Source organism: Dysidea avara, chromosome 15 (assembly GCF_963678975.1).
Source record: "Dysidea avara chromosome 15, odDysAvar1.4, whole genome shotgun sequence".
NCBI classification, from domain to species: domain Eukaryota; kingdom Metazoa; phylum Porifera; class Demospongiae; order Dictyoceratida; family Dysideidae; genus Dysidea; species Dysidea avara.
The window spans coordinates 10,186,845-10,202,587 of NC_089286.1; the positions used below are offsets into that span (position 1 = coordinate 10,186,845).

General features: G+C 39.2%; 1 protein-coding gene across 1 annotated transcript in view; it reads left to right on the top strand.

Moving 5' to 3' along the window:
• Positions 1–15,743, top strand: part of LOC136245546 (dynein axonemal heavy chain 10-like) — a 65,882-nt gene that overhangs the window by 18,775 nt on the left and 31,364 nt on the right. The window contains exons 18-37 of the mRNA XM_066037066.1: positions 1,077–1,235; positions 1,355–1,471; positions 1,528–1,630; positions 1,687–1,865; positions 1,912–2,123; positions 2,290–2,499; positions 3,360–3,540; positions 3,595–3,717; positions 3,767–4,000; positions 4,056–4,282; positions 5,325–5,493; positions 5,781–5,881; positions 5,993–6,176; positions 6,241–6,375; positions 6,525–6,677; positions 9,462–9,650; positions 9,771–9,917; positions 10,038–10,229; positions 10,464–10,582; positions 10,634–10,928. Of these exons, the coding sequence (XP_065893138.1) occupies positions 1,077–1,235; positions 1,355–1,471; positions 1,528–1,630; positions 1,687–1,865; positions 1,912–2,123; positions 2,290–2,499; positions 3,360–3,540; positions 3,595–3,717; positions 3,767–4,000; positions 4,056–4,282; positions 5,325–5,493; positions 5,781–5,881; positions 5,993–6,176; positions 6,241–6,375; positions 6,525–6,677; positions 9,462–9,650; positions 9,771–9,917; positions 10,038–10,229; positions 10,464–10,582; positions 10,634–10,928 (3,429 nt within the window). The remainder of the gene's footprint in view (positions 1–1,076; positions 1,236–1,354; positions 1,472–1,527; positions 1,631–1,686; positions 1,866–1,911; positions 2,124–2,289; positions 2,500–3,359; positions 3,541–3,594; positions 3,718–3,766; positions 4,001–4,055; positions 4,283–5,324; positions 5,494–5,780; positions 5,882–5,992; positions 6,177–6,240; positions 6,376–6,524; positions 6,678–9,461; positions 9,651–9,770; positions 9,918–10,037; positions 10,230–10,463; positions 10,583–10,633; positions 10,929–15,743) is intronic.

A 15,743-nucleotide genomic window follows, 5' to 3' on the forward strand; every position in this document is an offset into this window, starting at 1 on the left:
AGGCGTGGCAAGTAATCATTTTTTTTCATTAGCTAATCCCGATCACATAATTGCTACACACTGTTGGTCTTTTTTTCGTGGTCTTTAGCTTGATTTCTTTCAAACTACAAAAGGTTGAGGTTCAACACTTATCCTATCCACGCCGCTGATTTTCAGCTTCTTCCCATAAGCGGTTCACCCTGTAGGCGTGACAACATATTGGTGTTATTTTTTGTGAATAATCGATAATAACTCCTTGACTGTTTATCGTATTCATGCCAAACTTGGTACCAAGATACACTTTTATACCTCCCTTCTGTGTTCCAAATTTCATGGCAATCAGCTATGGCGTTCGAGTTTTATGGCAGGTTTTGGAAGTGTGCGAAAAGAAGAAAAAAATAATAGTGAAGAAACTAAGCTAATTTTTATCTTGGAAACTCTTTAAGCGATTTCGCTCAAATTTGGAATGTGGAGTACTGAAGTTGGTGGGCATGTCCACAGCAAAAACGCTTTGTTTTTTAAAGGCAGCATAGAGCTATGGAAGTGCAAAAATCGTGTTTTCTTTCTTCCTGTCAATATACTCACGGTGTTGTGTGGCCTCTTGGCCGCATGATACACTACCGTGTGTCTTGATTATGACGAATTCTTGTGCAAACGCGACAAATTCTAATGCAAAAGCGACGAATTCAATTGCAAATGGGACGAATTGTACTGCAAAGGCGACGGACTCTATTGCCAACGGGACGAAATTAATTGCAAAGGTGACGAATTCAATTGCAAAAACCTGTAAGAAAACTCCATATAGCTAGTGACATGTAACTTCACAGCTTTGGAAGTCTTAATTGTGTCGTCGGCACAGCAGACACTCTGAGATTTTATTTTGAAATGTTTGCAAGTTGACATTTTTAAAAGTTTCCTATTATAATACAATAACTCGTGACAGTAAATTTATTAAGAGTGTTTGTTTTGTGGTATACATTTGATGCATGTCCAAATAAATACTCTAATAAAACATACACTTGTACTGCTTTTGATTGGCCAATACAGTACTTACAATCAGCAAGATTCAATAGCATTTTAATATCTTGTTTTCTTAGGGGCTGTTTGCAGATCTGAAGAGACCACCTGATACTTTGGAAGATCTCAAATTTGTTCTCAGTGTTATTGCCAATATTAGAGCAATTTCTTTAACTGTGGAACTGAAATATCGTGACATTCGTGAGAGATATCGTACTCTAGTGATGTATGATGTACAGGTACTTACACATGTGTAAATATACAGTAATGTTCACCATTATATGTATACCATAGTATTTATGTGTGTACAAGTGTGCCATGTTAATTCATAGTACATTATGCTGTGTTATATATACAGGTTCCTGAAGAGGAGCTTAAGCTGTCTGATGGACTAGAGCAAATGTGGCTGGACTTGTTCAAGGAGGCTAAAATGGTTGACCGTAGTCTAGTGACTGTGAAGAAGAAGTTCACAATAGTCAGTAGTACCACACTACTATATGTAATGATCAAATCACTTCCTCTATTATGTAGATAACTTGTGAACAAGTGAAGGAGTTTACTGGATCAGTTTCTGTCTTCCATGATAAGTTTTCTGAGGAGGGTCCTGGAACTGTAGGTGAAGACTTGGACAATGGTATGTACCTCTGCATGTATTGTATGTGTGTTTATTTCTTTCCTTCTTCATTACAGGTGTTAAGAAGCTGAAGGACTTCCAGGCACAGTTTGCAGAGTTAGAGAAGGAGAGACAAGAGCTAGTGAATGCTGAGAAGCTGTTTGACCTACCAATCACCCTCTACTCTGACCTGATAGAAGTGGACAATCAACTACAGGGAATGGCCAAAGTGTTTGAACTTTATGAAGCACAACGAGTATGTGTGTAATAATATAGAATTGAGTTTCAGTGATGTCATACAGATTGCTCGTGAGGAGTGGTCTGGGACATTGTGGGCTAATCTGGATATTGAACAATTGACTAATGGTATTGATGACTTTATGAGGAGACTGAAGAAATTCCCCAAGAATATCAAATCTCTTCCCATCTGCCGTATACTGGAGGAGAAGATGAAAGAGTTCAAGGAGTCTATTCCTCTGTTTGCTGACCTGAAGAATGATGCTTTAAGAGACCGGTACGTATTTATATTAATAAGTGTTTTAATTTGTTATGTAAACTGCACACTTGGACTAAAACGCACTCATGTAATCAGTATGTGTGTGCGAGTATGTGTCTGTATTAATGTACTTTTGACATAATAGCATACTTGTGTACATGACTATGATTGAATTACAATGCAGACACTGGCAGAAACTTATGGAATCGACTAAACAGAATTTTGACATGAACCCGGAGACATTCACTCTGGAGAATTTGTTTGCAATGCAGCTGCACAACTATGCAGACACCATCTCAGAGATTGTCACATCAGCCAGTAAAGAATTGAGCATTGAAAGAGGCATCAATGAGGTGGTGGAAACATGGCAACAAACTAAGTTTACTATACACAAGTAAGTGTATGCAGAATATATATACACATACCGTATATGACTGTATTGAAGCCGGGCTCAAATATACGCCGGGTACGGCTAGGGGACTGTCATAATAAACTCCGGGGCTCATTTAAACGCCGGGGTATTAATGATATGCACTGAAAGGAGTTCTAAACTCGTGTCAGCTGCTAACTATACAGTGATGTCTCGTCACCAGTCTTATGATGTCTTGTCTTGTTCGACTATGCCTTCTCTTCTGGTGATGGCCATAGCGTATTTATCGTGGTCATTGTCATCTTTCCGCTCGACTTCCAATGTTTCACCCAGCAGAGGAGTCCGAATGGGTTTATGTACGTGATGGACTATGGATTTCGTATTTCGTAGGTACTTTTACTGGCACCTGTCATTCTCAATGAGTGGCTAGTAAGAAATAAACGCCCGGGTCCAAATTAACGCCGGTCTTGTTTAAACGCCTGGTCAAAAATGATTTATAGGAAATAAACGCCTGGGCTTCTATACGGTCATATACGGTACATAAATTCTTTTTTTATTGTTCGTATTTCTAGTGTTCATCGAACTGTCATAGTCAACATACATACATGGTGCCTATCAATGCAGATGACTAAACTGGAACAATAAAAACAAAGGATTTTTGTTCGAGGAAATAATAGCACTCACTGGGAATTGAACCTTAGACCTCTCATTTACCAAACCAGTACTCAAACCATTTGATTATTTTACACATATTCACAGAACATCCAAACAAATACACTATACAGTCAAGATTCTGACAACTGATATTTACAGGCTTAGCATTATGATATTATATGTATTGGTGTAATGTCCATTTTAACTTTTTTTTCCCTCATCATATATAGATACATGAAGGGTACACAAGAGAGAGGTGTCATCCTGGGTTCAGTGGATGAGATAGTGATCACACTTGATGATAATGCAATGAACCTTCAGAGCATGTCAGCATCACGTTTTGTAGGACCATTTGTTGATAAGGTTCAGAAGTGGGAGAAGTCATTATCCCACATCAGTGAAGTGGTGGATGTGAGTATATGAGACAGCCAATACATACAGTGTGTGTGATACAAGTTATTGTAGGTGTGGATGGTAGTACAGAGAAAGTGGATGTACCTTGAGAGTATCTTCATTGGTGGTGACATCAGAGCACAACTACCTGAGGAGGCTAAGAAGTTTGACAATATTGATAAGACCTTCAAAAAGGTACATACCCATATTCAGTTATGTAACATTTTACACCATGTGCCAATAGATCATGTCTGATACTGCTAAGAACCCAAGAGTATTAGAGGCATGTCACAGTGCTAACAGGCTGCAGGACATACAGATGTTATGTACTGGTTTGGAGAAATGTCAGAAAAGCTTGAATGATTATCTAGACTCCAAGAGAAATGCTTTTCCACGTTTTTTCTTCATCTCTGATGATGAACTGTTATCTATCCTTGGTAGCCATGAGTGTACTTGTGTACAGGAGCACATGATAAAGGTAACCTTGAGAAATTGTGTATGTAGATCTGTACACAGAAACTACTATTTTTTAGATGTTTGACAACATCTCAAAGTTGAAGTTTGGTCAGGGTCACACAGGAGAGCCCCTAGCACAAGCCATGATATCCAGTGAAGGAGAAGAGATGCAGTTTCGTAGTGCTGTTGCTGCAGAGGGTAGAGTAGAGGACTGGATGACTGCAGTACTGAATGAAATGAGAAGGACAAATCGTCTGATCACTAAAGAATCTATTTTCCGCTACTGTGAAAAGGGTGCACCCCGGTGAGTACCATCAATTCTAAATGTAGTCTTTTTCTTGCATCTATTAAACTAGTATATTTAAAAATTTAAAAATGAAGTAGGGATCCAAGCGATAAAAAGTAGTGAAACAAGAGATCGAATGATGGTATTACAGCATAGCTCTGTGAAAAAATCCCATCTTATAACAATATTTTGTTCATTGCCAAAGTAGGAATTTTCCCACTGAGCTATCCTGTAATACCATATTCATATCCTGTTTCACTACTTTTTATTGCTTGGATCCTTATTTCATTTAAAAATATACTAATTTGTTTAGTTTTTTGTTGCAGCATGTGTGACTGTTCTATTAGGGTGACTGCTGCATAAGAGTATCTCGAGTCAGCGTCCCGCCTACGAAGTGGAGGTGTGGTCTCCCATTCCATTGTTCTAAATTGTTAAATGGGTGTGGTTTCGAAAGTTACAGGTATTTACCGGGTGTCCAGTACCTTTTACAGTAGCGTAAGTGCCTTAAATAATTTGTGGCATCTAAGTATGCTGCACAAGGAAGGTGTTGGTATGGAAAATTAACACCTTGATACATGAAGAAGATGACAACCAGGTTGATTGAAGATAAAAGGAAAGACAAGGCACAGAGGGCACACACTTGTCAGAACCTCAAAAGGCACATGCCCCTGGTTAGTTTGTTATTGTAACATAAAATGTTGGCCATACGCTGCTTCATTTGGCATCCAGACAGGCAGGGTACAGTAGTACTGTATAAGTAGGGATCATCCCTAAAATGATGTGCGCCACCTAAAACATTTCCTTTAAAAAATCATTCTAGAGACATCTTATGTCATGAAAATCACCTTTACGGAATAATATTAGTTCATCAAGCACCAAACGCAGCATTAAAAACAAGAAAGCACTTACAGAGATGACCTAATATAGAATTTCAAATTGCCTGAACTCGAATTTTCGTCTGTGTTTGATTAACAATTATTTTTGTGTATCATTAAGTATATGTTCCTTTACTCCTAAAGCACACACAGTTCTATTGTGCAGTGTTATTTGTATGGTATAGGGTGGAGTGGATGTACTGGTTCCAAGGTATGGTGATATTAGCTGCTAACCAGGTCTGGTGGACGTGGGAAGTTGAAGACACCTTCATGAAAGTAAAGAAGGGAGATAAGATGGGACTAAAGAACTATTCTAAGAAGCTTCACACTCAAATTGGAGAAGTTGTTGTCAAGGTAGATATAAATGCAATACAGTGGAACTTCTCTATTACGGACATTTTGGGACCCAGAATTTTTGGCCACTTTTTGCTGTAATATAGAGGTTTTCCTCTTTATCAAAGGTAAAAAATGTATTAACCAGACCTGTTGGGACCAAAATTTTTGTCCTTACTATGGAGGTTTTTTCTACTGTGTTCTTAATTCAGGGAGTTTGTTAAGAGAGGTTCCACTGTATATGCATAAATGATATAAAATTTGTCTGAGCATTCCATTGTTTTGTCACATGTGTGTGTGTATTACAGGTTCGGTCTCAGCTAAGCAAGAATGACCGAAAGAAGTTCAACAGTTTACTGATCATTGATGTACATAACAGAGACATTGTGGACAGATTTGTGAGGGACAGGTAACTTTGTATGTTTTGTGTTTGGTAAGGTCAATGTTTTGAAGCAAAGGTTGTTGTACTCTAATAATGCATCTAACAATCTTTTGTACATATTTTGATTGTTTTATACAGCATTATGGATGCAAGAGAGTTTGAGTGGGAGAGTCAGTTGAGGTTCTACTGGCAGATGGAGCCAGATGAGCTGACAATCCAACAATGTACTGGATCATTTGGTTATGGATATGAGTATATGGGACTGAACGGAAGACTAGTTATTACACCATTGACTGACCGTATTTATCTCACCTTAACACAGGTATAATTTGTTATAACTGTCCATGTTATGTATGTGAATACTGTAACTGTGATGTGTATGGTAGGCACTTTCCATGCATCTTGGAGGAGCTCCAGCAGGACCTGCTGGTACTGGCAAGACAGAAACTACCAAAGATTTGGCTAAAGCTCTTGGTCTACTGTGTGTTGTGACCAACTGTGGAGAGGGTATGGACTACAAGGTGCGATGTTTGAATTTACTGTGCACACGAGTCACCACACACATATACTTGTCTAAATTCTTTTTTATAATGTTGATTTGAATTTAGAAGACTGATTTGAATGTTAGGAAACTGATTTAACATATGTACATGTGTCTGTGTTTATGTAGGCTGTAGGGAAGATATTCTCTGGTTTGGCTCAATGTGGTGCATGGGGATGTTTTGATGAGTTCAACCGAATTGATATTTCAGTATTGTCAGTTATATCCACTCAAATCAAAATCATCCAAAATGCACTCATCAACAACCTCAAGAAGTTTCAAGTAAGTCTTGAACAATTGGTCCTCATTTATCTGAATACCATTGTTCCTAGAGTTACACAAATTATTCAGATAAGTGAATTTGCTAGAGAGTTTCATTCAAGTTCTCTAATAGAACATATGTTACTGTAATAGAGTGTACGCTAGTGACAAATACTCAACAGTTACTTATGACATTCGAATAATTAAGGTGTGAGGTTGGATAATCAGGGATGCACTGTACTGCATTATCTATACCAAAACAGCCGAATTGTGAAAAAAAGTGTACAGCCCCAAAGAGGCCAGGGTAAAAGGTTGTGGAATCAAACATGGTGGCCAAGAAATGACTGAAATGATGATGATCATTGAAATGACTGACATTAGCATCATTGCAACCATGTCTTGGCCACCACCTTCATAGCTGAATGCTCTAATAGGGTGGCTGCAGTATTAGAGTATCTCGATAACACACTTGCTATATGTGACTGTCTCTGGGAAAACCGGTCTTATTGCCCATTTAAAAGTATCGAGAAACGTCGGTATTAAATATTCAGTGTGCTGTAGCTGGCCAATGGTGGTAGCTCTATGCATACCAAATTTTCACACGTTTTGCAACAATTTCTTATCTTCCTGATCACCAGAGTTTTTGATAAGTATTTTGACTCTGAACCAATCTGGCCCAACCCAGACATTTACTGCTCCACCAGTAGTATACCACTGGGCCAATGTAGCAGTCACAAAGCTGAACTAGTGCTGAGAAAATTTGAGCAGAAGTCATGATTTGTGTGGGCCATTTTGTGTTCACACTGGGCCAATGGAGCACCATATTGCCTTATCAAATACCCTGCTGATCACCCAGTGAAAAAGTAGTCAACAGCTAAGTTTCCTGCCATTTTAGATAGTTTTTAAACCGAGGTTGTCTGTATCAGGCGAGCTCCAGAAGGGTGGGAGGCGGGGGCCCTGGAAGGCAGGCAAGATGGTGTTCAAAAATTGAAAAGAAACGTGATGGGATGAATTAGGCCAAGTTATGGGCCATTCAGGGCTCAGAACTGGCTAAAATGAAAGGAAATTTACAGCACAGGTCATTGTCCAACACCACGGAGCTGTACAGCCACACACAGCCATCTCCTGGTTGGCCAGGGCTCCATCAAGACCCCAGACCACTCGTATGGCTCACCACTGTGCTCTAAAAAAGCAGCCAGCAAAAGCAGACCACTTTACTCTGGTCGACTGTGGCAGTGAAACTTGATAGTGCATTCATTAAGCTTTGTGTTTGTGTGAAAAAATCAAACTTCCTGTCTTGGGCGATAAGAACGCTTTTCGTAGATCCAGTCACATATGTAGTTGGTTTCACTATTGTTTTTAAATCAGATTTTTCTACACCACTAAAAAACTGACTACTCTTCCTATATACCAGTTTTGGTTCATTCTGCTAAGCAGTTTGCCTGCGAGGCATAGGCATGGTAAGTTGTAATTTTGTTAGTAGCAGAACTCAATCATGTGATTGTTACACACTGTTGCTTTTCATACTGTATCTTCATGGTGTTTAGCTCAATTTCTTCCAAATCACAAAAGGTTTAAAACAAATTACAGAACCTGCTCTAAACCAAGCAAGGGATAAATAATTTCACCAACTGTGTTGTGGAAGTAATACTATTTGTACTTGTATGTTTTTACTGCTGAATAACAACTGTTCTTGGGTGTGTGGTCCAGGATAGAGCGATGTTTTACAAAAACGCGCTGCCAAAAAACCAGACTAACATGCAGATTACTGAACCCCTATAATTTTGACACAAGTAACTATATCTAGGTCCTGTGGAAGCAATATTTTAAATTACTGTTTGTGAAGACATTTTATTGAACTTTTAGTAGTTTTTTCTAGTGAAACAAGCTCTTTGATAGCTTGTATCTCTGTCACTGGGAAGAAATATGCCAAAAACGCTTCCACAGGACCTAATAAATTTAATGTACAGTATCACCATGCCCCAGAATTGCCCATAGAGCCTACAGCTTTTGTTGCATTTGGCTGCAGAAAAAAACAAGCTGGGGCTGAGCGACATATGGGCTGGTTTACCTGTCTTGCTACAACAACTTGTAGTGTTCCACCTGCCTCAAACTACACTGTAGCGACATAAAAACATTAAATATGAAGGGCTTTGTGTTCGCTTTAAACCTTTCACGCTGCTAGACTCAGTATACTGGTTTTATGGCCTTCTCAAAAAGTATTGGTAGGCATTCAAAAATTTGAATGATTCCCCATGACTATACCGTAACCTTAACCTATCTACGTATGTATTGATTTTCAGCTTCTTCCCATAAGCAGTTTACCTTGTAGGCATGACAACATTTTCAAGTTATTTTTTGTGAAATAGTTGTTAATAACTCTGTGACTGTGTATCATATTTAAACCAAACTTGGTACCAAGTTTCGACTTTAAGCCCCACCCCTATATATGTGTGCCAAATTTCAAGACAATTGGATAACATCTTGGCGGCTTTGTAAGTGTGCAAAAGAAGGAAAAATTTAACTGATATTTGAAAGTTCGAATCTTGGGAACACCTGTGGTGATTACGCTCAAACTTGTTACGTGAAATATTGAAGATGGAGGGCATTTTTATAGCAAAATTTGTCTCGTTTCATAAAGGCAGCACGGAGCCATGTATGTGTGAAAATTTCATTTTTGTTCTTCCTGTCAATGACCCACTGGTGTGGCGCACCAGTTTCTTGAGCAGCATGACCCACTACCGTGTGTCTTGATATTCAAAATTCACAGAAGGGCCTTTGTATGTTTCTATCGTATTCTATTAGTTTGAAGGTGTTGAGATAGCCATGGACAACAGGATGGGTATCTTCATCACGATGAACCCCGGTTATGCTGGTCGTACTGAACTACCAGAGAGTGTGAAGGCATTGTTTAGACCAGTAGTTGTGATTGTACCTGACCTGATGCAGATCTGTGAGATCATGTTGTTTTCTGAAGGATTCCTCATGGCCAAGGTACATAAGGACATGTTTTTATTTATAGTGTATGGTGGTAATTGCATGCATATACATAATTACTACATACATAGACACACATGTTAATGCATATACATGAAGTGTCTATAATCTCAACAGGTTCTAGCTAAGAAGATGACAGTGCTATACAGTTTAGCTAAAGGACAACTCAGCAGACAATACCATTATGACTTTGGATTACGTGCACTAAAGGCTGTACTCGTGATGGCTGGAGAGCTTAAGAGAGGATCACCTGATCTACAAGAGGTGAATAATAATGAATCCTATTCCTTGTTTGCTCACACATATATGTTTGTCCATACATATATGTGTGAGTACATATCAAATGTTTGGTGTGCAAATTTAGCTACGTACATTTAATTATAGGATGTGGTGCTAATGAGAGCCCTACGTGATATGAATTTGCCCAAGTTTGTGTTTGAAGATGTTCCACTGTTCTTGGGGCTGATCTCTGATTTGTTTCCTGGACTGGACTGTCCCAGAGTGAGATATCCTAACTTCAATGATGCTGTAGAACAAGCACTGGTGGACAATAAATACATCCTACTACCACAGCAGGTAGAAATTGATGCACATTCATATTTGTGTAGTTTATTCTCAGTTATGTATCTTAATCTGAAATGTGTTCTATACTTAATTTGAATGTTCCACTCTCTGTACCGGTCAGTGTAGTGAGTGTACTATACGTCATATAGTCCTATTCAGTTTTCGATTTTATTTATGCAATCAAACAAAAAAAAATAGTACAATAGCTGACTTGGTTACATTCCACATTTATTCTGTTGTATACAGGTGGATAAGGTGGTTCAGTTGTATGAGACAATGTTAACACGTCACACTGTGATGGTCGTGGGTCCTACCGGTGGTGGAAAATCAGTTGTCATACACACCTTGTGCAGGGCACAAACCAAGTAAGTTTTAGTTAATACATGAATTTACAACTACTTTGTTTATCACTTTAGGTTGGGATTGGTCACAAAGTTGAATATCCTCAATCCCAAGGCTTGTTCTGTGATAGAACTGTATGGTATTCTGGATCCAATTACTAGGGACTGGACTGATGGACTATTATCAAACATCTTCAGAGAAGTGAACAAACCAACAGAGAAGAATGAGAGAAGGTATATTTTGTTTGATGGTGATGTGGATGCCTTGTGGGTGGAGAACATGAATTCTGTCATGGACGACAACAAACTCCTTACTCTAGCCAATGGTGAACGTATCAGACTGCAGAAGCACTGTGCCCTACTAGTGGAGGTACATGCAAGATCTGTATAATTAGGAATGCACGATATGCTCATGTAGGTAGTTAGTAATACATATATATTGATACAATTAATTGAGTATCACAATACGTTACTTCACCTAAACAATATCAATATATACTCTAATAGAACAGTTAGTGAGTGCTCTAGTAGAGCATAAATACTATAATAGGTAATACAGTGATCTCTTTCTACTAATGTACTCTTAACTGTTTATTCTTTAAAAATTTAAGCATCAAAAAGGATATTGCACAACTCACAGAACATTGAGTGAATTCATCATAGTGGTTAGCTGAAATGGTAGTACCAGTCATAACTAGCCATGACCACTTCATTATAGTATTGCGATACAGTATCGTATCAGTTTATTGATGGTAATACGTGATACACAAAATGCACTGTATTGCAGAACCCTAGTTAACATCCTATGTCAGCTTGGCCCCGATGCACTTCCATCCAAAACATATGGAAGAATATTATTGTGGAATATAGCAAACTTCTGTATGAGCAAACATTGGCAAATACATATAGGAGAGTGTGAATGGAGTACTTGGCAAGCCTGCAAATAACCATAGATAGCGATCCTTATACACACTCCTTAAGTTTGTCAATATAGCACAATGTTATTGTACCCACGGATATTAGTAAAGCACAAAGGAGTATCAACCGTAGCATGGTACGCAATATATGTAATATATTAACCATGGCTACAAGGCGTATTGCACTTATATACACCCCGACTCCGAAGTCAGAGGAAGTTTACTGTTGATAAATACCGAGGCAAAGCTGAGGTGTTTATCAACAGTAAACTTCCAATGACTGAGGAGGAGGGGTGTATATAAGTGCAATACACTGAAGTGAGCCGTGGTTCATATGTGTTTCTAAATTAATCCGCACTACATTACTTACTAACAACCCATATGCACACAACCCAACTTCAAGTATGTACATACACTTAATTCGCCATAGTTTGACATGGTAGACACACTGGTAGAGTTCCTCTCGCAATTCAGCTTGCTCACAATGAAGAATCGAATTGATTGTGGGACTTAGTAAACATATTTCCGTATATCCCCAGGACTTGTCTGTTCATATCAACAAACGTAGGAGCAACATTACTTGCTGCCACCCATCATCAAAGTCGCGAGGTATGGTTATAAAATGAATTCAGTGGTTGGACTCTTACTGGCTGGGGTGATTGATCGCCTAGCGCGACAAAGGCTATTAGCCTGAGTCATCTGGGTGATCGGTCATGCTAGTGTGGGCGTCGCTCGCCCACCCACGTCGGGATACCAGCCCGTAATCGTGACACAGTAATGTGTCACTTACTGTGTCACGTGACTTCCCAGGTGAGTATATACGTATATACTCACCTCAGGTAGGTATATACTCACCTGTGGGTTTGGGGTGTATATGCCCTATATGCAACCAGCTGCGCCTTTGAAGTTTCACGTGATCATAGTATATATATATTGTCCGTACTTTTGGTAAAAGCATACAGGCTTGCTTCATGCCATTTATATGCACATGTATATTGGCTGCAGCGTGCAAATATGCATGCAATTCCTACAACCATTTGCAGGCTTGAATATCTGTAACTCAATGTTTATAACCATTGCAGGCTTGCTACATCGCTGCCTTTTGGCTCCAGTTGCAAGTTCACTCAAAAAGCAGCTGCCGTTGAGTTGCAGGCATGTACTATGCAGCGCAACTACATGTGCAGCAGGAATTACTATATCCGAAACACATGCACTATTATCCGTACAGATGTTGATGAGTGAACTTGCAACTGGAGCCAAAAGACAGTGATGTAGCAGGCCTGCAATGGCTATAGACATTGAGTTGCAGGTATGCAGCCGCTAACTGGATGCGCATGGAAATGTAGTGTTTTTATATATTTGAAGGTTGTATATATATATATATGTACCACTCTGCGTGGGCAGTTCAAAGGCACCGCCAGTGCCATAATTTGTATACTGCACTGCTGCAGACCGCAGCGAGTGCATTATAACTTATAACGCACTGGTTGTGGTTTTGTAGACCACAACGAGTGCATTATAAGTTATAATGCACCGACCGCAGTGCAATATACAGATATTGCACTGGCTGCGGTTTTGTGCAGCATAGCACAAGTGCCGGTGGCGAAGACCACTACGACACCTCACCTAATAGGTGGAAGGACACTTCACAGATCACTCGAATTCTTTTATAGCCCGACATGTAAAGGTCGATTGTGGGCCATAACGTCACCAATACGTATAATGTTTACAAGCAGCCAATGGCGATCGAAAAAGCCAACACGGGTGGTCACAACTCTAGTCTACATATCTTTAAACGTACTTATACACCTTACTAGTCTGGTGCCATCTTAGCCCAGGTTAAACTGTAGTCCACTTCGACAATGATTCAATAAAACAAATTATATTCTAAATAATACTAACCTTTACGTTCGATTGTGGTAACCAGTTTTGTCATGCCACCAGATTCGAGTTTAGCCAGTGTGAATAGTAAGAATTAGACTAGTATCGTTTAGTAGTTGGGTTTTGTTTACTTAAAACGTCTATTTAGCTACTTTTTTTCGCTCGAGGGAATCACTATGGCGATTAGTCTGGCGCTTAGTCTATATGGCGATTGAGTGATCACGCTGGCATGTTGAGCACTACATAATGAGAGTCGAACAGCGAATGCAGGTTAGTGATATAACCCATAGCGTACTAGCTTTCAATATCTCAGGTGGCTGCAGTACTGCAGGGGGGACGTCATCGCAACGTCCGGCTTGGTTACCCACAATCGATATTAGAAACCTGTCCTTTATAAGTGTTACAGCTGTCTTGTGAGACTCTCCCCACCTATTAGGTGAGTGGTACATAACAGTTATACAACGTGCACGAGTGCTCTGCCTGTATAAACGCACTTGCCTTCGGGCCTAACGGCCCTCAGGCTCGTGCGTTTATATCAGGCAGAGCACTCGTGGCCGTTGTATAACTATATAATATACCACACCTGTGGTTGAGATCAAAAGCGCCGCGCTGTGGTATATAACTGATATACCACAGCAAACTGTGGTATATAACTGATATACCACGCTTTGTGGCTATGCTTACCATATATGGTGTAACTTCACACATTCCATGAAATCCTTATCTAAACGGTAAACAAGTCTCTAATAACAAGCACCTAAATCAACCAACAACTATTCACCTAAGGAACTGGAACAAGTTTTGATGAACTCTTGTCTCCTTCATGGATAACTCACTAATTACAACTATGTGGGCGTGGCACCGTTAAAAGTGTAAACGTCTGATCCATCAAGAATTTCTATTGATTTTCATCTCCAGGAGGTGCTGTTTCACTATAACTTACTATCTATAATCGTTTTCATCTACTAGGCTGTAGAATATAACAGTTATAACACGATTACTCGGGATATGATTAAATATACGCACTCTCACTCGAGCACGCGTTCTCGTGAATCGTGCATATATTTTAGTCATATCCCTCGTAAGCGTGTTATAACTATAATATATATATGGCAATATATATTTATATAGCAATAGCCTATATATATAGCAATAGCCCTGTGCATAAAAACATTGCTAGAGGCATAAAGGAAAGTACAACTGGAGCCCAGAGAAACATGTGTAGTAAGCTTGAAAACAGCCACAGATCGTAGTATGCACCTATATGTAATAGCTGATGTGTAGCCGCATGAATAAGCATGCAACTGGAGGCTAACAGCAAGTCTACAAAAATCTATAGCCTTTGAGCAATGACGTATGTGCACCAATACACATGTGGATCACACATATGTAGCGGTTTTTGTATATTGGCTTGTTAACAATACAGACACTACACGACACAACACCTGAATTCCAGCTCTCAGCGAGGCTCAACGCCCGCCCAAATCTTATTATTATATCACGTGTACAACATCAAATAGACGCACACAGTTAATATTAGATATACAGTTTAATGTATTATCACACATATATTCAAAGTTTTTTGAATATAGCAAACCACCGTGCATGTAAAAAAAATTGGCAAATGCATAGAGAGTGCAGCATGGCAAGCTGTGCAAACAACCATAGACAACGATACTTATATACAGCAAGTAACAATACAAACTGGAGGCAGACAGCTAGTTTGTGAATAACTTCAGGTATAATTCCAAATGCATATAATTCAGCTACACCTAATGTGAAATGCACAAGCACACATGCAGTGGCAAATGGTACATCAAATATGTTTGTGGATACAGCAAAGACTTAGTTTGGCAACAACATTAAGTTGCAGGCTACTATGCATGACTACACGCGAGACAGTGAAATTGTTTGTGAATAACTGTGAGGCGGATATCGGTAAGGATACCAAGGAGTGTACAACTGGAATCTGAGAGTGTACAGAGTATGTAAATAACGATAGACTTTGGTTACCCATGATTCGTGCAGCAACTAATAATGAATCAATCATTGCAGGCAATTATCTGCCAATATAACAAGCAAGTATGGTTGCAGATGATGCACAGAGTCATATATACAAGCACATAGAAGTAACACATACAAAAAGCAGAAAAATCTCTGGTACATATGCATCAACAAAAATCATGCATATATCTGCATGCATGGTAGCCAATCTCACAGACACTCTTAAAAAAATAAAGGCAATTATTGACATGCATGCATGTATGGGCCAACACCACATCTTCTGTTTCAATAGTAAAGTGTATAATGAATCATGCAGCAGCACTCGATCTCTCTGTCTATACAAAATTAGTAATAGTATTGCTTATTAAAACAGTTGCTCTCTC